Source organism: Paralichthys olivaceus, chromosome 23 (genome assembly GCF_024713975.1).
Source record: "Paralichthys olivaceus isolate ysfri-2021 chromosome 23, ASM2471397v2, whole genome shotgun sequence".
Taxonomy (NCBI): domain Eukaryota; kingdom Metazoa; phylum Chordata; class Actinopteri; order Pleuronectiformes; family Paralichthyidae; genus Paralichthys; species Paralichthys olivaceus.
In genome coordinates this window covers 8,990,431-9,014,872 of record NC_091115.1, presented here as the reverse complement: position 1 = coordinate 9,014,872, position 24,442 = coordinate 8,990,431, and the positions used below count along the sequence as shown (strand labels likewise).

Below are 24,442 nucleotides of genomic sequence, written 5' to 3'. Positions count from 1 at the left end.
CCTCACCTGTCACCCGGCAGACACACGCCTCCTTCCTGCGGAGATCGAGCTCCACGTCCCGGTGCAGGTCGAACCGACCCTTCACCTGCAGCATCGTCCCCCCTTCCTCCTCCAGTCCACCTGCTTCTCCGGGGTATTCTTACTAAAACAACCCTGGCTGGACAACAACTTCCTCCGCGGAGTTTCCACTGAGGCAGCTCCCTCCAGCTGGTGTCCGCTCCGGGCTCCGCGTCATGTGAGCGAAAGTCCCGTCAGCAGCATGAGGAGGAGAAGCAGCAGCAGGTAAACACACGGTGCTCTAATGTTCTTCTTCCTCTTCACAACTTTAACTAACCTGCTCTCGGTGACATGTTGCCTGACAAAAAGTTAAAGGAAGCTCCTCCTTCCGCACACTGAGGCCGAGGAGACCCGCTGCCACTGGCCGAGGAGAGCGTCAGTCCAGCGGCTTGGAATCTCTCACCACCCCGCTGTCACCATCCAGGCTCAGTCAGGCACTTCACACCTGAACGTTAAGACTCTTATGTATAAACTGACAGAACCAACAATCTAAAGTAATAATGAACTGATATTTTAATTCTCTCATGTGCAATAATACTTGATTATCTATATTTATCCTATATAATGTATTTTTATCCTTTAGTTTTAGATTCAGTTGTTTAATTGTTTTTATTTCATTGCATTTATTAGTTTTTAGATCCTCATATTCTCTTCCTGTTTTGGAATGACAATAAATCTTCTTGAATCTTTAATATACACTCTATAATAATTAACTTTATTCGTGTGGCACTTTTCATACAAGAGATGCAGCTCAAAGGTGTTTTACATACAATGCAGATCAAAATAAAAACGTGTTGATAGTATTAAAAACATGTGAAAATAAATACATGTTAAAACGTGATTCATATAAGAGAACAGGTTTTGAGTCACATATGAAAATAATGCATAACAACAGAAAAGAAAGAAAGTGATAGAAATTATAAAAGCGTGGGCAAGTGCAAGATCTAGTTAAAGGCTGAGGTAAAGAGAAAGTCTGTTGCATAACTTTGGAGCATAACTTAAAAATGCTGCTTCTCCGATTTGCTTTCAGCTCTTGTTGGGAACCTCTCAATGATTTGCTGCAGATGATCTCAGTGTTCTAGAGGGAACATGAGTCAGCGACTCTGTAAGATGCATATAAAGTATGTGGCAGGTGAAGCACATGGTTTGTGGTGCTGTTGTCCAAACAGAGACATTTAATGGCAGCAATGACAACTTACTTACTTATTGTTACTATATCAGAATGCTATATATCCTCCTGTATGCTGTGCCTTTCTGATCCATCAAGTGATCTCCAACATTAACGTGTTGTAATCAAACACAAATATTACAGTATTACATTGCTCTGCAGTAAAACAATCAATCAATGATTAATGCAATATCATTTTCAACAGTAACAATAGAGCAAAGGTTCAATATACATAAATATATTGCTTATGCACTGTGAAGAGGTATCACACATAACTTTCACTCAGGAGCAAAATTCTGTCCTCACACTCAAAATAAATTATAATCTAATATAGAGATTATCCTGGCTCTAAAATCTTGCAAATGAACCAGAAATACATTGTATTTATGTAAAAAAAATAAAATAAATAAGTCTTCCGATGCCTTAAAGTCTCTACACAAACTGTGGGTATACACACACACACATATTGGGAATTAGGTGTGTTGGTGCATGGACTTAAGTGACCTCAGCAAAGCCCTGAGGTCTAATCAACCATGACAAATGAAAGTACCTGTATTAATGAGGTAATGCAGGCAATCGTGTTCCTCTGACTCCCACAGCAGCTGCTGGAGCAGTGACAGCCTGTGAGTCAATGTATTCACACAGTAACTTTCACCTCAATGACCTCAGAACTTTCTCCTCTGACGAAGAAGCTGCATTTCCCTGAGCAACACTGCCCCCCTCTGCTGGGAATTATAAGTGCATGTAATTGTGACTCATTGCTTTTCATAACCTAAGAGGAAAATGTGGAACCAAGATCATTGTCTTATACTATACTGTAATATACAGTACTTTTATATACCTTACTGTACTGTAATATACTGTAGTGTCATATACCGTACTTTGTTAAACTGCACTGTACTGTTATATACTGTGCTGTACTTTTATATCCCTTACTGTACTGTCATATACCGTACTGTACTGTAATATATCATACTGTACTGTACCATACTGTACTGTACTGCTATATACTGTACTCAACTAGACCATACTCTACACTGTACTGGACTATACAATACTATATTGCACTCAACAATATACTGTCCTCTGTTACTTATACAACATCATGATGTTTGTATAATAGCAGTGATATGAAGATTATGAAGATATATTGGTATTAGCAGTGTTGTATATGTTGTAGTATAATGCACCTAATGCTTTCTTTACATACTTATTACTTATATTTGCATTTCTTTCAGTTACCCACTGTTGAGGTAGCCACTTCCCATATCTATCCATGTGTCACTGTAAGGGAAGAAAAACCGAAAGTGCAACTGAGAGTCAGTAATTTTATCTTCTTTGCAGAGGTTCACTTTGTAAGATTAAAAGTGAAAGTATAAACCTGAGAAATAGCAGAATGCAGAAAACATGTGGTCTGATGTCACTCAAGAGGTGTGCAAAGGCTCAAATGATTCCATGGGTTTAAAAATAAAAGCTGCGTCAAAACATAACCGAAGGTGGTGTGGTCACAGGAACAGCCTCTCAGTAAGAATGGAAAAACACTCATCGTTATAAAAGAAATTATTATTATTATATTCTTTTTATTAAAAGATTTATTGTGTTAAAAGTCGAAGATGAGTCGCAGCAGCAAAGATGTAGAGTTATAGTTTTATTTATATACTCTCATAGAAGCCCAACAGATCTCTTATTAAACCACATCTAAAATCACTGCATCCATCTCCACCTCATAAGTTTATATGTTTTTCACTGAAGTCTGATATGAGTCACAGATACTTTAGATAGAAATGTGAAAATATTGATATTGAAATATGAAATGATAAAATGATGGTGTGACCTTAGATTTCGTAAAGTAGTTAGATTTGATATTTTATGTTTATTTTTGTAAAATTAATAGAAATGTGTAAAACAAAATCAAACAAATTAAAATTAAAATAAAACTTGTTAAATAGTTCATTTGATTTAATATTATACGTGTTTAAAGTAGTAAGTGAGATCCTTTACAATAAAAATGTAAAAATAAATGTGTGTTGAGTGGCTCATCCTGTCCTTAAACACGATCTTTGCGCTTCCCCCCCCCCTTCACGAGTAGAGCCGAAACGCAGTCGGGGCTTTCCGGCGCCTCCGTGACGTCATCGCGCGCCGCCTCTTCCCCCGCCCGGTTCCCTCCGCTCGTCCTTCCCCCTGAAGAGCGACTCTTCTGGGGCTGGAGTCTCCGGCGCTACACGGCACACTGACAGCTGCGACTGACTCACCACCGCGGGGGCAAAAGATGGAGCACAGAGACGCCGACTTCAACATCCTGCTGGCCACCGACTCCTACAAGGTACCGTGCGCATGGCGGCTGCGGGCCGAGGGGGGAGGGAGAGAGGGCGTCGGGGAACGGGCAGGCGGATGAAAAATCATGCCGAAGTCAAGGTGGTTTCATCAGCGGTCCCAAGGCCATCACACCGCTCGCTGTGGCCGGTCTCTGCAGGCCATAACGGGCTGGAGGAGGAGAAGGGGCTGGACCGGGGGGAGGCAGGTTACCGTATCCAGAATGCAAGCATCCCGTACCCGGGGGTGGCTAACAGAACCAGGACCGCTCGTTCTCCCGGAGCCAGCCGGTGCATCACCGGTGGTGTCCGGCTAGCTGAATTAGCTAGCTCGCTAGCTCTTCAGTGGGCGCCTGAGGCGGACGGAGGGGAACGATACAAAAAAAAAAAAAGCTAGTGTTAGCCATACAGGTTAGCAAGTGCTGTGACGGCAGCCCGGTGGACCTCACAGGGGCTGAAATGTCATTCTAAAGCCCGGCTAGGCGCCATGTTAGCCCGGGGTGAGCTCACCGCTGCTCGCGTTCATGCATCACTGCAAAGGAAAAGAACAAACGAAAGTTAAATGAGTCATTTTATCTTCTGTGATGAAAGTGTTCATTTACACAACCAGGGTTCTTTTACATAAACAGTTCTAGTGAGTAAATATAGTGAATGGTCCTGATGCTAATGACTGCAAGCAGGACAGATACTGGTGGTGGGACTGGGAGGAGGTTAATTATGTAAGATCAAAAGTGAAAGCATCAAACTGAGACTGAAACTATCGAAATGAAAATTGATCTTTGAAATGTAGCCTCGTGTCACCAAAGAACGGGAAGTGTTGCAATGTTTGCAAAGGTTGAAAGGATGCATGTCAATATTTAACTAATGAACTGAATCAAAGCATAACTGAAAGGAGTGTGGTCACAGGAACCACAGTGGAAAGAGATTCAGTCCATTCCTCGTGAGTTTAAAGGCAAAGGTGTAGAGTTATAGTTTTATTTTCGTTGTCTAACTAGAAACATTCCCTTCTTTTTGAAACCACATTTAAAAACACTACACCTGTCAGTGTGTATTTATTGTGCTGATCGTCCGATAGAGTCGCAGAAACCGAGGAATTATACTTTTATATCTATATAATATATCTTTTAAACTAGAATGTCCCTCAGAGATCTCATACCTCCACCAACAGCCCCCTTATGAAGCCATTTAAATTCATTAGATCCAGGTTTTTTATTTTGATCATTGCACATATTCATTAATATCAGTCGACTAAACATTACTGATTCATTTCATCGTCTATTGCTCATTGTCAAAGAAAGTGGGGGAAAAAAATTCCTGGATATGCATCAAAATGTTATGGCTTCTTTCCCGGTCCACCCGAATCCTTTCAGCAAGTTTCGTGGGAAATCTGTCCAGCAGTTTTTTGCACAGTCCTGTTTACTAAAAGACGAATATACACAAAAACACACTGTCCTTGGTGGTGGTAAAGATGCTCATCATCTCATCTCATTCATAAAATCGATTTTTCAAACATCATTTTGAGTTTATTTTGTAAGTAGTAGTTTTTTTTCTGAAATTTCAGTGAGATGTTTTTGTTTCTTTTTCAGTTCCTGGATTTCCCCCCTGTGTTTTATTTGCAAGTGTCAGTTTTAATTTCTTGGAAGAGAATACTTAGGGTTTCACTTTCATGTTGTTTCAGTCATATTTATACTTTTATTACAGTTGGGGGAGTTTAACAAACTGAACAAAGTGTTAACTATGAGACACCACTGTTGGTTTGTCTTGAGTAAAGAAAAATCCCATGACTCCCTGTGGATGTGTACTTGTCTTAAATATGTTATATAAAAATAACTGACGGTTTATTAATGAAGGGACATTGCTGCTGTTGTTTATCCATTAGTTGTAACCTGCAATTTGGTTTTCAGACGCATTAGCTATTACTATTGTAGGTAATCATATATAAACGTAAAAATCTGCAAATAAATAGATATCAAATGTCATAATTGAGTGGCACAAGTCTAGTTAACCATCCTCTTTGGAAGGAAAGGTGCTTTGTTGTACCAATAATACAAATTTGCCTGAACAACATATTTTTGCACATGTGATAAAGATTTTTACATTGATTTTAATGGTATAAACCTTATTAGAATATTGCTCATTTTCATGTTATTGTAGTAGAAAACAATAATAATATCAATAATGCACTACAACAAATGCAAGTTACATCCAAGTTTTTTTGGTCCACTTGGTCAGATGTATTCAAAAGTTCATGCATCAAGTAGAAGAAGTAGAATATGTGGTCATGATTTTTCCCTTTATAGAAAAATAGAATTAGGTTCTATGTGTTGTTCGGAATTCTTAAAAAATGACTCGCCCCTTAATGTTCCATAAATTCTGAGATGGCTGCGTCACCTCCTGCTGGGGATGTGAAATTTAAAGCAGAATTTTGCACTTAAAGGTTAAAAACAATAGTTTTCAACGCTCAGGTTAAATGAACGCTGAAAACTATTTGACTTGACTCAGATCAAATTGCATGCTGTGCCTCTCAAATTGCATGCTGTGCCTTTGCCCAACGAAGTGCGTTTTTGTTGCCATGCCGGGCTGGAGATACCGTTATTGTCCCACCTAAATCAAACAAAAGGCAAACCTTGAACCACAACATATTACCTGTGCAATGTCGGTTTATCCGCGTTCACTTTGTTTGTGCATCCACTCTTTGCTTCCCTGAGAACGTCTTGTGTGTAAATCTTGCGTCCATGCGTGAGATAACCCTCTGTAAAGCGATGAGTAAGACCCACCAGATGCAAAGACTCAGTTCACTGGACTTAAAAACAAGCTACACCTTAATGCCTTTGTGTTTCGGATTTGAACATACTACAGGGTGTGTACAAATATGTCACCGTAACGATTTTCCAGAGAACTACAGTGACTAAGCAAGAAATGGTCCAGTATTTCATATTAAAGCCTTTCTCAATGAGCAGAATTGCGACAGTGAGGGTTGATCCTGTGACATTTAGGTAATGAGATGGCACCATTAAGGGTTTTGCCACACAAGCAGCTGCTGCATGCTTCAGATGTTGTCCTGCTTGGAAAGATGGTCAGCACCTGAAAATGTCCTGTAGTCGCCACATTAGTTGTTTGTTTTTTTTGTTACTTCCTTGACACAACCACTTAGTGCTATCTCATGTTCGAGGCACAGGTGTGAGTTCTTAAAGGAAGGATGGAGAAATAAATGGAGAACTGCTGACTCTATTTCAACTTTCTGAACTGAGCAGCTGTGTGTTTTGTGTTTGTAACTTCCGTCATTGTATTACCCGCTGAATAAGATCGCCATGGTTTTAAAGTGAAGCCTCCAGGAGGAAGTTGGTTTAATATTTCATTGACAATAAAAGCTTAAATTACATTGCGTCAGCTGAGATCAGATCAGATTTAACTGTATTTTAAAAGAAACTTCCGCTCAGGCAAAAAATTCAAATCTGTCTGTAAGCTCATTTATGCTGCCTTCACATATGCAAAGAGATATGTCCATTTAAAACGATTTGACCGTCCTTACATCATTGTTGTTGAGGAATGCATCAACCAGAGGGCAGCACAAATTCAAGAGTTTCTGACAACAACAAACTTGATGACGGTGGAGCAGATTGTAATAAGGTGTTTGAATAGTTTTGAATAAACCAAATCAGTAAAGTTGTGGGCTGGGCCCGGCCAGAAACACCAACCAACAAGATTAAAGATGCTAAAACCTTTGATAGCGCTGAGGGGAACCGCTGGTTCATTATTACCATCAACTCCATACAAACAGCTATTTTAACAATTATTAATGTAGACATATTAATTTGTGCAGCATTAATGACTGGTCTTGATCTGCCAATAAATTTGTGTCCGTACTAGACAATGGATGGATTTCCCACTGAAATATGACTGAACTGCCTGAAGTGGAGCCACATAATCAAGACTACATACTGTATAATTTATAAGCAGATACACTGTATGATTTACTATCTATTGACTGACAGTCTGGCTCGTCTTTATTCAATAATAAATTTATGATATCCTTATCCTCGAATGATTGCAATCAAGTGCTGGTGGTGATGGTGGGTTTGTGAAGTTAATACAGTGTTTGTGTGTATACATTGGCATGCGCACTCCTGCATGTGTACACACACACACACACACACACACACACACACATGGTCCGGCCTAGTGTCATGTTGTGTGTCTTGACTCTATTTTGAGTCCTCAAACGCCCCTGAGGAAAGGACAGAGACGGGTCAAAGAAACTGAGCAGTTCATTGACATTTATCCTCTTCACTTCTCTTCTTATTACATTTTTCACCCTCTTGTAATTCTGTTTTCCAAGGTTGTAGTCAAATGAAGGACGAGCCCATGACCTGTATTACACCTTGTGTTTTCCTTTTCTCCTGAGGAAACTGATAAATCACTTAATTCTTCTTCTGAAAGCAGATAAGACTGAAAGTTTATGAATCATTCATATCCAGTGTTATACTACTACAGTTTAATACTTTAGCATGTATAAAGTCCAGTGTAACCACTGTGCCCTTTATGGTAGCTAATATAACCCAAATGACAGCTATGATACTTTGACGTTGTGCTGAGTCACCAAACTTGGCCACAGTCGAATGTTGCCTGCTCCTTATTTCTCCACTCCACTAATGCCTTGAAAGATAGGTTCAGTGGGTATAAGCAGTTCCGTGATGAGGGTTAAATCCTCAAATGCCCCAGTGTACTCCAATTAAATCCCAAATTAATCCAGGGATTTTCACGAACGATGGGTGGATGCAGTTCATGTGCACCTTCTTCCTTTTTGTGAGTTTTGTATCTTGCCTGGACAAGTCTTACGAACTTTGCTTTTTATTTGGAAATGTCAGTTATCTGTCAATTGATTAGAGATTAGAGGTATTGAACCTGAATAATTATATACCATCAGGACAAGGGAGGGCCTGTCTGTTTGGGCACATTCAGACTCTGTGGTTGTGACACTTTAGCATGACTTGAGTCATGTGTCCTTTGCTGAACTGTAATGTTTCATGCAATCACAGCTAAAATACCACAACGACATTTTCCCTTAAACTCTGTGTCGTAGCTCTGAAGAACTCTTTGGACTGCAGCTTTGCAGAACTTCAGTTCAGTTGATTTGCTCCTTTGAAATGTTTTATTATACTACAACTATACATACCAAACTTGCTCTGACATTACACTTCTCTATGTAATTGATCAAATTGAAAAGTGGAATGTGTGATGTGATCTTAAAGGTATTTCACAATCTATGCAAGATGTTAAATTAGTAGATACCACTAGTATAGTATTATTGTGAGCGTGTATTGACGAGAACTTGATACCACAGCTCCATCCCCCAATTACTACTGCATAGACTCTGGCGGTGGCGTTTGCATCCTGGATATTTTGGCTTAATTTCTGGATGGGGGTGAAAATGGAGCCATGTGGTCCATCTACTAGTCTACGATGTGATGCTCAGCTATTTAAATATAGACCTGGATTAATCTCTTGTTCACTTAGCATCACTTCGTATGTGTGTTTGGTAAATTTGTGATGTTATCCTCATCATTCTAACTTTTCCACTCTTGCCGTTTTGTTCCCCGTCTCTCCAGGTTACACATTACAAACAGTACCCTCCCAACACGAGTAAAGTGTACTCCTACTTCGAGTGCCGTGAGAAGAGGACGGACCCCACCAAGAGCAGGAAAGTCAAATATGACAAAACCGTCTTCTACGGCTTACAGTACATCCTCCACAAATACCTGAAGGGTGAGTTCTTGACTCGGATTTAAATATCCAGAAAAGTTTTAACATCCTGTAATATGCTGTGTAAGTGATTGAAGTAAAGTGTCCTTGAGGAGGACACTGACGCTTTGACCTCCAGCCCAGCAGGAGCTCCACTGGCTGCCAGACTTAATAACTGTGCAGCTTGTAGGGTTGACAATATGAAACACCCCCCTCCACTGACAACTGTTCGGGGTGTTTGTGTGAATAAGTTGTTTTTGTCACTGTTTTCCAGTGAGTTTCATTTTTTAATCACGGCACACAACCTGTAAGTTTTCACTAAATGTAGATAAAGTCAACACAACAAGCTTTGTGGAGCCTTTTGTGATTCTTTATTGCTCCCTGTGGGAGAGATTTCTCCTTTTGTCTCTCCCCTCTCCAGAGCAAGGTCAGAGAACAGGGTCAGCATGCGCGGAGCTCCTCTGGATTTAGCGCAGTGCTCAAGGACACATCAGCAGGGAAGGTGCTTACCATTGTGTCCCGCTGCAAAAGTCCTTTTTTACTCACTTAAAGAAGCAATAAGGTTACGATGTACTTCACACAGACTTTACAGAGCATAGCACAAAGCCAAAGGTTAACAAGAAAAAAAGAGTAATTAGGAAAAGAGGCAAAATGCTAATAAACTATGTGCTCTAATTAGCGCAAGTTAGTAAAGGTGAATGTTGAAATTTGTCAGTGTGACTCTAAGGGGCATGAGAGAGAGCGGGAGCGATGGAGAGAGAGAAGGAGTCGAAACAAAGAAAGAATGCCTCTCCCTCACGTTCCCCTAAGAGGATTTCACGGTGCTGTGGCAGAGGTACGGGGGAGACATGAAGAGGCAGGGGTAACAGAGGGAGAGGAGACAAAAGCACAGCTGCTCTTTAACCGTTTGAGGGAGAAACGCAAGCTGTCCGCGCAGAGCGTCCCTCTGAGCTCACTGATGAGGCCAGCCATTCGATGTGTCCTTGATCCTCAAACTTACGGAAAGCAAAAGTTTTCAGCGGGATTGTTTTAGAGTTTCGTCAGAGAGTGAACTTTAATCCTCTCCAACTCTACTTTTTCAGGTGACTGACCTCTCCTTGCGCAAAGAAAGCATCATTGTGAAAGCAGAACGTCTGGTTACAGCTACCCTATTATAAGAGGCTACTGGAGAGTTCACGGAAATTCTCACATTCAATAGTTTCACATTCTTTCTCTGGCCGAGAGTGAGCACGTGCTCAAAACCAAACCAGGTTAATGAGTTTAAAAAAAAGTTCTTGAAGAAAGAGTAGCGTCTGACACTGTTACCGTGTTTGGCTGTTTATGAAAATGTTTATTTTGTCTGCAGACTGCTCGTTGTCACCACGAGTCAGCTGATTGAGTTACTGTAGCGACTTCATTTGTCTCTCGCTCTCTCATTCGTCTCGCAGTTATTTCCTGTGATAGATTTGCTACCTGATTTATTTCTGCAGTAATACATTTTTTCATTTGTCGTGAATTTATTTTCTCTGTGGTAGCAGACCATGTTATCACTTCAGAAACTGCTGCTTGTCAAAGCTTGTCACGTTGAACAATCTCAAAACACAGATGGAAACAAACACAAGCAGTTAAGTACATTTATAAAAAACTGGTTCTGCAATTTATGGCGATTTGTTGTGTGTAACAGTTTCCATGGTCTAGAAACTGGACAAACTTGAAATGACACAAGAAGGTGCGTGTGCAGAAAAAAACACGTTGTCAGCATGTTAACCCTTTCTGTCTCACACTCTGTGCGTGAGTGTGTTTCTCCAACATCATGCTTCATACCTTCACATATTTCAGTTTTCTTCTTCCTTCTCCTTCGTCCTTTCTCCCATGTAGGAAAGGTTGTGACTCCGGCGAAGATCCAGGAGGCAAAGGAAGTATACAGAGAACACTTCCAGGATGATGTTTTCAACGAGAAAGGCTGGACTTACATTTTGGAGGTAATAGACTGTTAAAACTTAAAAATCTTTATTCTAGATGACGCTCTGCCATTCCACAAAACACATTTGAACCAAAGGCAAACAAGTCTGTATATTTTTCAAAGTTTATTTGGCCGTGAAAAACTATTTTTGTGAAAAGGTGTAAGCATGTAAGCTTGCATGCTAAAATAAATCAAATTTTTGACCATATCTTGTACTGTACAGGGTTGCCATGGTAGTCTGTCAGGCACATACGGATTACATAACTTGCCCACTGGCCACATCGTCTGTTTCATTTTTTATAGACATAAAACCTATTTGTGAATCACTGGTAGCACTAATATTAATATAATGAGGATGATGAAGATTCGACGGTAAGGGATGTTAAACACTTGGTCAGAGAGAGAGAGCAAGTGAGTGAGCAAGAGACCTCGATGCGGAGCGCTGTGCACTCTACAAAGAATTCATTTTATAAAGAGATGTGGACTGTCACAGTCTGGGTAATTAATAACTTAAAAAGCATCAGAAATCTGAAACTGCCATCAGCGAAATCTTACTTAGTCTTTACTTATCAAATGTCTGGCGTAATATGTAACTGAAATAAAAATGTCCACACAGTTGCATCCCTGTTGCTGTGGTCGTCCATTAGACAAGAGAAATTCTGTAAAAAAATAAAGTCAGATTAATCAGTGAGAGGTTCTGTTTCAGCACCATGGAGAGAGCACGGCGCTCTGTTCCAACAAAGTATTTTCTCAATTGAGAAAAAATGTTAATGAAGTTTTTTTTATGCCGTCAATTCTTAGAATTGTTGTCAAAGCCCGTTGTCAATCTGCCAACAGTCTTTTTGTAGAAATCACTGTATTACATGTTGAAAATCTATAAACACAAATCCACATCAAGCACAGCAATGTTCCTCAGTTTTGAAGGTGGTATGTATTGTAATATAAATTACAGTTTCTTTCAGTCAATGGATATTTGATTCTTTTTAAATTTTAAAATACATTTTCTTCAGACCAGGTTTGAAATGAAGGAATTCTCTAAGTTTTAACGGAATCATTTCAAGATATGATTTAAATAAGTGATTGATTGAAAAGGCTCAGAAGCAAATGCTTTTATATGCCTGCCTATATTCTTATCAAATCAAGCTACCCTCCAGTATTAAACATTTAAAAAATCACCAACAAACTAAACATTTTGAAGTTTACACTGACATTTTCTTCTCAGAATCCATAAAATCTCATAACATTAAACACAAGCCTCAGATAAGAATCTGGAACAGTGTCGGTAAATGGAATATTTGTGAATTTCTTGTCTTTGTGTTTACAGAAATACAATGGACACTTGCCCATTGAAATCAAGGCGGTGCCAGAGGGCAGTGTCATTCCCCGTGGCAACGTTTTGTTCACTGTGGAGAGCACAGATCCTGAGTGCTACTGGCTCACCAACTGGGTGGAGGTGAGTTTGTTTTGTGTATATGTATCCTCCGGGCCCAGGGTGACACAAGATACACGTGTATTGTTCTGTCAGGGGCCCTCTGCACTTTAGGCCCATTATTTTACAAAATTTTGTGTTGTACTCTCACCTATCACTGAAATGTATAATGTTTTTGTCGTTCTATGAAAAGCCTTTGATACAAACATGTCACAGCATTGTTTTTGTAAGGCCTGGGAATTTAATCGGTTCAGTGTTGCTGTGCTTGGATTGTGAGTAATGTAGGAGCCAATGTTTTTTTGGGATCTTGACACATACTATGACCTAAAAGTCAGTATATTTCACCTTTGCTACTTTGATTTTGACAGTTGTTATTTGTATTCAGTTCCCGATCTTTAACGAAGCGCAGCAGTAAATTGCTGAACTGTTCCTTTAATGGTATCCATCTCCAGTTGTGGATTAGCTTTGTCAGATTAAAAGCAGTTGTAAATTCCCCACCCCTATACCCTCATATAACGTATAAATGTTAATGTGCTCCTCGTATTTCTATCCCCAAGCTTATCAGTGGGATTTAATGTTTCACTTTATTTGATTATTGATTAAAGACAAAGGATATTAGCAACATTTATGCCCCTTTTATTACACAAGACACTTAATAGTTTTTTGAAAGCCATAAAGTATATAGGTTGGCAGTAGGCCCGATGACACCGCTTATCTCTGCTTCAATTCGCTGAATTACATTCCTGTCATGGCTACTGCTCAATCAGCGCTCGGAGACGCAGCAGCAAAGAATTTCATGCAGTACTGAATGATAAGATCAGAGTCGGATGCTAGAACAATCCTTGTGTTTGTTGAAGTGAACAAAAATAATTTAGGTCCTAAATCAACGCCTCCCTGGCTTTTAAACTTTGCAGACCGTTTACTTCAATGAAAACCTATATAACACACAATGAGCAAAACTGAACATATCCCCTTTGGACAGTGTGAGGCAAGCCTCCTATTTCCAGTCTTTATGCAGAGCTAAGCTAACCTTCTGTTAGCTCCTGCGTCATATTGACTTATTAAACGTGAGTGCCGTGACAGGGGCCAAGAAAGCAAATAAGCTTACTTCAAACAAAGCCAAAGTATGTCTGTAATCATCATAATCATCCATGAAGACAAACATGTAAAACACACAAACAGAGCTGTTAAGTAGACTGTGATAATTTAAACAACCAGTGGGTAGTTTTCACTCCATGCTCCTCAGGACATTACACTGATCTAATGCACGACACGAGTCCTTCCTGGGATCATAAACTTAAAGCTGCATGAACAGACTGTCGACAGTGACTCCGCAGAACTAAATCCATTTAACGTGTGCAGTAACGGCTCTCTTTGACCCATGCTTTTGTCTGTCTGTCTCTCTTGTGTTCACCAATATCTTGTTTGACTTCTCCCACAGATGACGATAAAGTATTTCTTAGATCACGGTGGCTGTGGGTCCTTTTTAAAAACTGTTAAATTCAATCTTAATATTGAATGACCTTAAGGAGTTTCAAAATGTCTTAGATTTGGATGGGTCTTCATTATTGTAGGCATGTCACCGCAAAGGTTCACAGCAAAAAGCTGTCTACTCTGCCAGGCTTAAAGACAGCTGACCCAAAAATAAAAATTCACTCATTATCTACTCACCACTCTTTGAGGCCACAAAACACTTTGGAGGTTTTAGGAGTAAACAGCGTTGCAGCCAAAACCAATACAATTGAAGTCAATGGTGACCACTTCTTCAAAGTTAAAAAAGGACAGAAATGCCTCCATACTGCTCCTGTGGTGTCCTCCAAGTGTCCGTAAGCCCCGAATTCGACTCAAATGGTGTCATTTACACAAAGTTTTTAGCCTAAGTGTCCACTGTTATCCTCCTCATGAGAATCTCAAGAACATGTGCTGACTGCAGTTACTGCCGCAGTTTGACGTCATGAGCAGCGACTTTTTCTGGCAGACAGAGCACAGTGCCATTTATCTGATGATAATTTATCTGCACCCATAATTATCATGCATAGCCTCTTTCCAGCAGGCCTGCTAGCTAGTTAACGAACATGCGTCTATGATATATTCGGAGTGTTAAGTCTTTAATTTCACTTCAAGTGGTTTCAAAAAGGTCTGAAAAAGTCCATGCTGCATCTACAGTGGAACAGATGTGAAAGTCTTAATTACAATTACAAATAGGCCGAATGTTTACTGACTCTGAAAACATATCCATGCATAAGATGATGCAGACAACAATGATACACCAGTAAAATTAAGGACTGCTCGGACACGGATCACGCACAGCCAAGAGCTACATGATAGCACACACACTGTAACTCCCCTGATAAATTTGGAAACACGCACACGCACACACACACACACACACACACACACACACACACACACACACACACACACACACTGAGTCAGTCTCCACGGCCGATATAAATACATCCATGAACTCGCACACATACACACACAGTCATCCTTCACGGCTGATGTAAAATTAGCCGTAGCATTCAGCCTGCTGTCCTTGGGCTGTGTCATTAGGTCAGTTTCTCTTTCTATTTCTCGCTCTCCCTCATTTCTATTATTTATTTTTGTCATCTTTTTTCTCTTTATCATATCACATTCTCCCATTTTCTGCATCTCTTGTTTTTCCTCTGTCGTCCCTCATCTCCCTCCATTTTGTTCTGGGACGATGACCGGCGAGCTATGCTGGCACGCAAGTGTGTCCTTAAGCATGTGTGTGTGTGTGTGTGTGTGTACTAACACACACTCCTCTCGAATGTTGTTTTTACAGTCCTGTCCCATTTTAAATGCATTCTTTTATCATTTCAACTTATTAAGATTATTATTTTGGTGAAAATTAAACTTCAGGACCACATAGTGTTATATTACGTGTTAAATGTAATCACATATACTCAAGTAAAGGTCAACACGCAGATGAAGCCACATGACCTTATGTGTGTGTGTGTGTGTGTGTGTGTGTGTGTGTGTGAGTAGGTGTGGTGTGTGGACACTGGCCTTGCTCTGGCAGTCACGAGTCCATATTATGGTTTAGATTATGATTAGTCAAAGGGGGCATGTGACCTGCTCAGGGTTACATGGTGAAAACACACACTGCATAGTATTAGTCGTCGAGTCAAGGCCAATTTCTTTTTATCCACTATTTGTTAAAGCCCTGGGGGAGGAAGGAAACATCGCTCTACATCTTAGTGTCATGCTTGACTTTATGCCAATGAGATTCGATACACATTGATTTGGCTGAGAGTCATATTATTCACACATGGCTTCATATGAGACGTGAAATGTTTCAAACACATTTACAACTACTGCGTTTTAGTAGTTGTCAGCTATTCCCAAAAAGAAGTCGACTAATCACAGAGTGAGCGATAGTGGTAAACGTTATTCCATATTATGCATTTACATCAACTCTTGGATGCGTTACGTTAATTTCTCAGGACGTGTACAACTGACGCAGTATACTTGAGGCAGCCATGATGGATACGCAGAGGTGAAAGCAAATATATCTCCAGCTTAATGTCAGGCATGACAATTCAGCCTATGACTTGTCCATTACTTTTCAACAACAGCACCCCCTGCTGCAAATCTGCTGTAGATGCACTGTCGCTACTGTATTACTGCACCGTGCAAATATCACATTGAACGACTGTTTTGATTGTTAACTAGTTCAGTGGTCTGTAAAAGCCCTTTGGTAACACTGGTTAATGGTCAGATATTAATATTGCTTAAATTATTACTGCATCTTATACTTGAGATGAATTTCCAAAATGTCGTGTCTGTGTTTAGAAAGTGGAACGGACAAAAACATAGCTCGACTATCACAGACACGTTTTGTATGCTCTGCATTGTGTATTTGACAAATTTTCCAGGTGTTGGTGGGCAGCACAGATAAGCCACTTGTTTTCATATTGAAGTGTACGACTCTGGTTCAGAGTTGACATGCGGCACAGAGGAATGTTGTTTTCCCCGAGTTCGTCTTGTGTGAAAGCTCAGCAGCCTTTTGATCCCTTTGAGCCTGTTAGTTATGGGTTTTAGGACGAGTTGAACACCGGTAAGCAGGACGGTCGAACCAGACATTCACTTGTCCATTCATCACTGAAAACAAAACTCTCACGTAAAGTTGTGCTGTTTTAGAAGTTATACTTAAAATAGCAGAATAGAGTTATGATGCTACACTGACTTGGAATAGAGAGAATGGTGTTGCTTTCATTCCCACGTCCGTTCTCGTAACCTCTGTCCGATCCCCTGTGAGAAGTGTGTGACTGAGGAACAGTCGCAGCTTAAATCGCCCGAATCAGGTCCAGGAAGTTCAAGAGCAAAGCTCGGAACTCTTTATATGCCAACATTTAAAACACTGAAGAATAAATACACTGAGTTTAGTGTATTTGTGACAGCGGCAGATCTTCTTGTTTATGAAGACGTGGATCATGGCTAATGTCCACCGTTCAGTTGTGTTTCACTTCAGTGAGTGAGACAAGGCAGTCAGAGATTGGTTTCTTTTGTCTCTATATGAAAACCATTTAATCACGGAACGCAGGAGAATGAATCACCACTTATTGCTGCAGGGGGCGCTGTTCCGATTGAAGAAGAGTCTTCACAGGTTGAGAAAACAGTGGTGTCATTTGTCTTTTTAACAGGAGGTGAAGCTTCGCAATGAAACAATCTATCACTCTAAATATTCAGTGAACTGGACAAGACTTAATTTCTTCTTTTCTCTTTCCATCAGACAATCCTGGTTCAGATCTGGTATCCCATCACTGTGGCAACCAACTCCAGAGAGCAGAAGAAGATCCTTGCCAAGTACCTGTTAGAGACTTCTGGAAACTTAGAGAAACTCGAGTACAAACTACATGACTTTGGCTACAGGGGCGTCTCATCACAAGAGGTAACCTTATATACTATACACAGTATACAATATTGTTGAGGCATTTTATCTCTTAACTTAACTCTGTTTTTTTAAGCAAACCAACTGAAAACTAAATAAATATCACTTTTAAGACCTTAAAAAAACAGTAGTTTGGCTTCACAATCCCAATTTAAAATCCACTTACCAGCTTTCCCCAGAGCTTTTAACCACATCACTCAGATTATTCTGAGTATTTTTTTCTGTGAAAATACTGAATATTGTAGAAATAAACTACAGCCAGTTTAAAATATAATACCCTAAATAAAAAAACTTGTAATTGGACGTCTTTGCTCTCCATCTTTGCTATAACCCTTCCCCCTCCTGTTTGCAGACTGCAGGCATAGGGGCCTCCGCCCATCTGGTCAACTTCAAGGGCACAGACACGGTCGCAGGCATCGGTGTCATTAAGAAGTTCTACGGCACTAAGGACCCCGTGCCAGGCTTCTCAGTGCCTGCTGCAGAACACAGGTACGCACATACACACACACACACACACACACACACGTTGTCAAGGTTTTATTAATTGAATGTGGCTTATTGAAGCTTCGTCCTTGCTAGGAGACAGAACATCTCCCTGTGTCGCCTACTTTCCTCAGTTGTAAAGTATTTCCTGGCTTCCACAGAAGTTGTAGTGGCACCGTTTTCAGTGTGATATAGGGCATCCACTTAAATGATTACACCAGTTGTGTGGGCGTCTGCCAGAGTGCTCCTCGCTCCTCTAACGCCATAATCAAAGTTTGCAGAGACTTTAGAATAAATGAACAGAGGCTGCTGAATTCCTGTGCGCAGCGTTAATTAACAGCTTAGGCTCTGTATTCACATATTCCCAGAAAGTAGCAGTGGGTGCCGTCGGACAGTTTTGGCTCGACTCATCTCGCAGCGTTGCCCCGGGCGAGATGGTCCACATTTTGGCTGAGAGCCAGTTGTAGAAGCAGACTCGTTCTTCCTCAAGCCAAACCGACTTTCAAAATAGAAAACTTGCTTTGAACAATTACCATGCGGAGCGATGATGTGCCCGGCACTTGGCTGAGGTTGGTGTTAATTTGCTTCTCTGATTAAAACTCGGTCACCCTCGCACATCATCTGCTTCGTCTAACTCAGTTTGTGAACGGGCCTGTGATTGGCCAGACGAGGGGGGGGGTTTCATTGGCCGCAGCCCTGACGTGCTCATCCCTAACGTCTCTGCTGTTTTATGGCACTGATCCATTTATCCTGCACACACGCACACTTTCATCTTTTCCCTTCTCCCTGACCACTGGGGCAGTTACTGCTGCTCCGGTGCACCTTTCTTTTCCACACCAGTGCATTATGGGATGGTGGCAGCAGTCGTCATAGTAACCTGTTATGTAATGGCCTGCTCAGTTTCCACCTCAGTGGGAGAAGCCACGGTGAAATTCCACTTTGATGTCGCTGTAGAAGGGAGAGGGAGGGAGGGAGGATTCTGGTGGAGGGGTGTGTCGCCTCCAAAGCTCGTGTGTGGAAAAAGCTGAGTGTGCACAATTTTCAATGTAACACAGATGTCTTATGAAGAAAAATCAAAACTTGAAAACATAGATGAACACAAACTAAATGTTTTAATCTTTAATGTCCAATTTTACTGACGAATAAATGGTCAAATCTGTCAGAAGCAAAATTCCAGCTGCCGTCATTGTAGTTTGGGATGATGCCTCCAGGTCTCAGCACATAAACCTGAAACTATCATCAGGACCAGATTTGTCTGATAGACTAATCTTTTCTTTCATCATTATGTTCATGTGATTCCTTTTAACTGTGTTCCTCTTGCTCTGATGCTTTACTGTATAACTGTAAACCATAAACTTCTTGTGTATGAGTTGGTTCAACCATTGCTGAAGAAATTCAATGTGGTCATGTCTGGTTTCATCCAAGACTAAAATCTGGAGTGCATCGCCCTCTTCTGGACAATCTGTGGCAGTGTCATCTGATGGAGAGAATCTCTTTACTTTAACTGACCTCTTCCGTTGCTCATTTTCTCTTTTGCTTGGGTTGAGAGGCATAAAAATCAAACCAGCCGTAGAAGGTGTCTACATCATGTTATACTGTTGTTTGATCAGTTGTATTTGAAGAGAAATTATTTTTCCTCCGCAGCACGATCACAGCGTGGGGAAAGGATCATGAAAAAGATGCCTTTGAGCACATCATCACGCAGTTTCCCAACGTGCCCGTATCCATAGTCAGCGACAGCTATGACATCTACAATGCCTGCGAGAAGATCTGGGGAGAAGACCTGCGGGGGCTGATAGAGAAGCGCAGCGCGGATGCTCCGTTGGTCGTTCGACCAGACTCAGGAAACCCACTCGATACAGTTCTGAAGGTGGAATCATGTGACCTTCTTACCTTTTAACTAGCATCTTAACGTGAGTTAAGTTACTGACGTCCTCTTCCTCTCTTCTACTTGTGTCAGGTTTTGGAGATCCTGGGTAAAAAGTTCACTCCGACGGAGAACTCCAAAGGTTTTAAGGTTCTCCCTCCTTACATCAGAGTCATTCAAGGAGACGGAGTTGACATCAACACACTGCAAGAGGTAGAGACACATGCTCCTTCGTTTTCCACCTGACACCAGATGGTAAAAAGATTTAAAGGGAGAAATAAACACACGTCAGCGAGTTTTGAATGTGCATATTTTCTTTACAGATCGTTGAGGGTATGAAGCAACACAGGTGGTCCATCGAGAACATAGCCTTCGGCTCCGGAGGGGCTCTGCTGCAGAAACTGACCAGAGATCTGCTCAACTGCTCCTTCAAATGCAGCTACGTCGTCACCAATGGACTGGGGGTGAGGACGCTGCACACTTCAATTAAAAGCTGTTAAAATGCAGCCATTATGTTTTAGTGCCATTTTGTAATCGTGTGTTGTTTAGCAGGGTCTTCAAAAAGTGGAATAAATGTTCAAATGTAGCATATGAGGTTTTAAATATGTTTAGGTAGATCTTAATTATGTTGAAATTTAATAAACAAGAACAACTCTACATGTTCTTAAAAAGTCTCAAATCCAACTTAGTGAAACTAGCAGAAAAGCTGGTTTTAAAAAGTCACATAAATAATTCATAATATAACAGTTAACCATGATTTGAAATTCTTTCTCCTTAAGTGAGGTTTTGTTTTATGTCTTGTGATAAAAGGTGAACGTGTTCAAGGATCCAGTGGCCGACCCAAACAAGAGGTCAAAGAAAGGTCGTCTGTCTCTGCACCGGACGCAGAGCGGAGACTTTGTCACCCTGGAGGAGGGCAAGGGCGACCTGGAGGAGTATGGCGTGGTAAGTTCAATACCCCAGTGGATACATGGAAGTAAAGGGGAGTTAATTTCACCAGCACTGACCTTCCTTTTTTCTCACGTTATCTCTTTTCTTCTTTTCACTTCCTGTTTTTCCCCCTCCTCCCCCTCCAACCTCAGGACCTGTTGCACACAGTCTTCCAGAACGGGAAAATTGTGAAGACGTACACATTCGATGAAGTCAGAGACAATGCTAAGCTCAAAGAGAAGGAGCTTGAAGAGCTGCTGTACTGAACGCAGCAGCACCTCCCCAAGCCCCAACACCCAGCCCACCCTAAACCCAATACAACCCCCACCCCATCCAACCCTTTCACCTTTTCATCTCCATCGTCATCCCAGAAAAATGGAGGAAGCGAGCACTGCGAATAGGCCCCCCCCCCCACTCCCGAAGCCTGAGAACCCCCTGAAATGTTCCTAACAACCCCCTGAAAATTCGAGGAGCTTAACCCCTTTGTTCTGAAAATGCTGTTGGTTGGTTCTCCACTGGAGGGGGAGGGGTTTGGAAAATTCTGGATTAATGGCAAAACCCCTGTTTGAGTGTGAGCTTGTAAAAAAGAGAACGAATAAAATGTGTGCGAGGTTCAGTAAGCGATCTGATTTCAATGACGAGCCGCAGGTTCACGTCTCCATGCCGCTGCCGCTTCTGTCCCCAAATTTGGACGGTGGCACGTTGCACTGATCGGCTGCACATATTGTAAACGTAAAGATTGTGAGGCGGCTGCTGATAACGTGTCGGCAGACATTTCCACAGGCAGACAAGGAAGCCAATACAATAAGATTGTAGTTATTCTTTCTGGAATGAGCAGCTGCATGAGCGGTGAACGCACGGTGAGCCAAAGTTTAGAATGTTCCTGACTGAAAAAGACATCCACACCACATCAGTGACCGCGCCCCGTGTATAGAAATATTAAGTAAAGAAATCGATGTCTGATTCTACTTAGCTTTGTCTTTTATGTGAAGGATGCAGAGGATGATCATGAAATATAACGGTGCACCTTTAACACCCACCAGTCACAGCTGAAGCCTGGGCCACACTGAGTGCTTGTGCAGCGCTGTGTCGCTGATCTGTTGCGTCACGTCTTTGTGCGTGTCAGCTACAGAGCTGCTGCGCGGGGGCTCTGACTGCTGTTTTTCCTCGGATAAAAGTACCCTATTACTCTACTAAATGCCCACAGTACCAAGCTGTGAATCCTCCTGATCGTTCAATAAAAAAAATAAAACCCTAAAAACAAATGAAAAGCATCAGACAAGAGAAACGCAAGTGTTTGAAAATGGGTACAGGAAGTGCTGCAGATTAATGTTTGTGACGTATTCGGCAGATGAAAGATCATTTTCACTGTCCATTGTGTTGTGAACTGCACGCAGACAAAATAGGAGCCCCCCCCCCGACTATCTTGGACACCGAGACGACGAGCGAGACATCCTGTGATGCTAGCACAGCCCTCAGGCATCCAGTGTGGCCCGGGTGTCAGACTGTACGGGTGATGGAGGAATCCACCCTCCCATCTTTCTTGCTTTTAATCAACAGTTTCAAGAGGCCAACATCAACATCTCTTCTTTACTCTGCTTCACAAAATGTTACGGGTGCATGTCCACAGTTATAGAAAGGATCATCTGCTGCCCTCAGTGCATTCACATCACGATGGATCAACTCCTTCTCATGTAGGCAACCTCGAAGTGATGCTCTTGAATTTCAAATACAAACGTGTAACCAATGGCAGAAATCGTCTCCACCGGAATGAAGACGATTTAACTAAGTGTTTATTGAAGATTAAATGTTGGCTCTGATTTTGTGTGTGTGTGTGTGTGTGCGTGCGTGTGTGTACGTGTGTGTGTGTGTGTGTGTGTACGTGTACTTTCTTCCTTTAAAGGATAGTGTAGTATTCCTTTATGCAAATGTACTCATTGAACAAGAGAGCAGAGGAAACTCTTCCTTTTACTTTGACCGTCTTTTATTCTGAAAGGAAGCACAGCATTGTGACAAGACGTTAGTGTGTGTGTGTGTGTTTGTTTTTTCTTAGGGGTAATATAAAAACCAAACCAGAGGCAGAACAGTGAGACTCAATGACACGTACCAGCAGTGCTTTGGCAGTTGTTGGAGCAGAGTTCCTGGATCACTGCCTCAACTCTAGATAAACTAACACAGAGATAGAAGTGGGGACGTGTGGATGTGCACAGCGACGCCACTTTAACTCCTGTTTGGATCTGTTGCCCGGGTGTGATGGGATCTGGTTCGTGAATGCCTTTTTTTTTTTTTAGTTTATCTTTGAGAATTTCATCTTCCTGTTCAGAGCACCTGCTTGGAGTGTCACTCCGGTTTGCATGTGTGTTTAGTCACGTCACTGAGTCTGCCCCTTTTTGAGACTGAAAGGATTTTTCTGGCGACGAGCTTTGAGGGGTTTAAAGTAGAGCGAGGAGCTGGTGACATCACAAGAAACCAATGTTTTTCTTTAAGGCAAATCTCTGGCTGCGGTTTGAGGGAACTAAAAGTAATGGAACTCTTTTGGTTTGAGGGACGTCAGTGTCGACTTTGGTCCAGGCTGAAATATCTCAACAGTATATAAAGATGGACGATGTGTCCACAGTTTCTCCCACTATCTAGAAATTAAGCAAAACGCAGCCATTTTGCATTTTCTGATGTTTCTGTTTAATAAGCATCAAATCATGGATTCAAATTAACAGTAGCATTGTCCACATCTTCATTGGATCAGCTAGCATAGCCGTATCACACATTAGAGTTTCAGTCATTATTCTTGTTTCCCCCTGGACACTAACACCGCCAGCCTTCCGTAGTTTTCCAAAGAAACCTGTGATGTCACTGACTCCCACCTCTCGCCGTCGCCTCAGACCAACTTGCTCAAATTCAGACAAGCTGGTAAACGCCACCGTTCAAGGTTATTTTATTTTGTTTATATTTTAACTCTTCACTGCTGTTATCTGTCGAACCCTTTTGTTAACCAGTTGTTTATTTCTTTTTCAACAATGGGGTGCGTTTTAGTAAAACTCCGGTTTTACTATTTTGATACTGTCTCGGTTCTTACCTCAAGAAAATTTTTATTTTGTACAATGAAGGGAGAAAAAAACATAGTAGACCAATGGCAGAAACACCTACTTTACAAACAATGCGGCCATACTGCCTTCTCACGTGTACATACGACAGTTAGTTGGACTGGAAGCAGAGAGGGCAGGTTAGGAAGACGACCTCACCAGATAATATTATTATTGTTATATTATTTTTGTCTGAATGACCATTTTTGTACCAATGGAAAATATTCAAAACTGCTCGACTAAACCGGCAGTATGACTGTTGATTTTGTGACTGCAAAGCTAATGGCTTCTGTGTGTGTGTGTGTGTGTGTGTGTGTCGTCCTGTGTGAATGCCTCATGTGTAACAGATGAAAAAGTGTTTGTGAATACTTTTCTTTACATTGTTGTTGTTTCACTTGTATGTATATGTTGGTTGTCCTGAATTCTCTCCCAACACAACTGATATTTTAACTAACATAAGTTGCTTTATTGTCAACAAAACACTGATTAAAGATGCCACCCTCTCAGTTTGAAA

At 41.2% G+C, this 24,442-nt stretch overlaps 2 protein-coding genes across 2 annotated transcripts in view; one reads left to right on the top strand and one right to left on the bottom strand.

Annotated features, from left to right (window-relative positions):
* The window catches only part of gsap (gamma-secretase activating protein), a 28,178-nt gene extending 28,030 nt beyond the window's left edge, over positions 1–148 (bottom strand). Inside the window, exon 1 of the mRNA XM_020092476.2 lies at positions 7–148. Within this exon, the coding sequence (XP_019948035.2) occupies positions 7–94 (88 nt within the window). The 5' untranslated portion in view covers positions 95–148. The remainder of the gene's footprint in view (positions 1–6) is intronic.
* nampt1 (nicotinamide phosphoribosyltransferase 1) lies at positions 142–24,442 on the top strand. The gene is made up of 12 exons (XM_069520005.1): positions 142–282; positions 3,315–3,548; positions 9,147–9,303; positions 11,137–11,240; positions 12,546–12,674; positions 17,410–17,568; positions 17,921–18,057; positions 19,696–19,921; positions 20,012–20,131; positions 20,242–20,382; positions 20,729–20,863; positions 21,001–24,442. Exons 2-12 carry the CDS (start codon positions 3,495–3,497, stop codon positions 21,112–21,114), a joined length of 1,476 nt encoding a protein of 491 aa, XP_069376106.1. The 5' UTR covers positions 142–282; positions 3,315–3,494; the 3' UTR covers positions 21,115–24,442.

Coding starts and splice junctions, on each gene's coding strand:
- nampt1 (XM_069520005.1), top strand. CDS start 3,495: ATGGAGCACAGAGACGCCGACTTCAACATCCTGCTGGCCACCGACTCC. Junction 12,675..17,409: donor GGCTCACCAACTGGGTGGAG/GTGAGTTTGTTT, acceptor TCTTTCCATCAG/ACAATCCTGGTTCAGATCTG. Junction 20,132..20,241: donor ACATCAACACACTGCAAGAG/GTAGAGACACAT, acceptor TTTTCTTTACAG/ATCGTTGAGGGTATGAAGCA.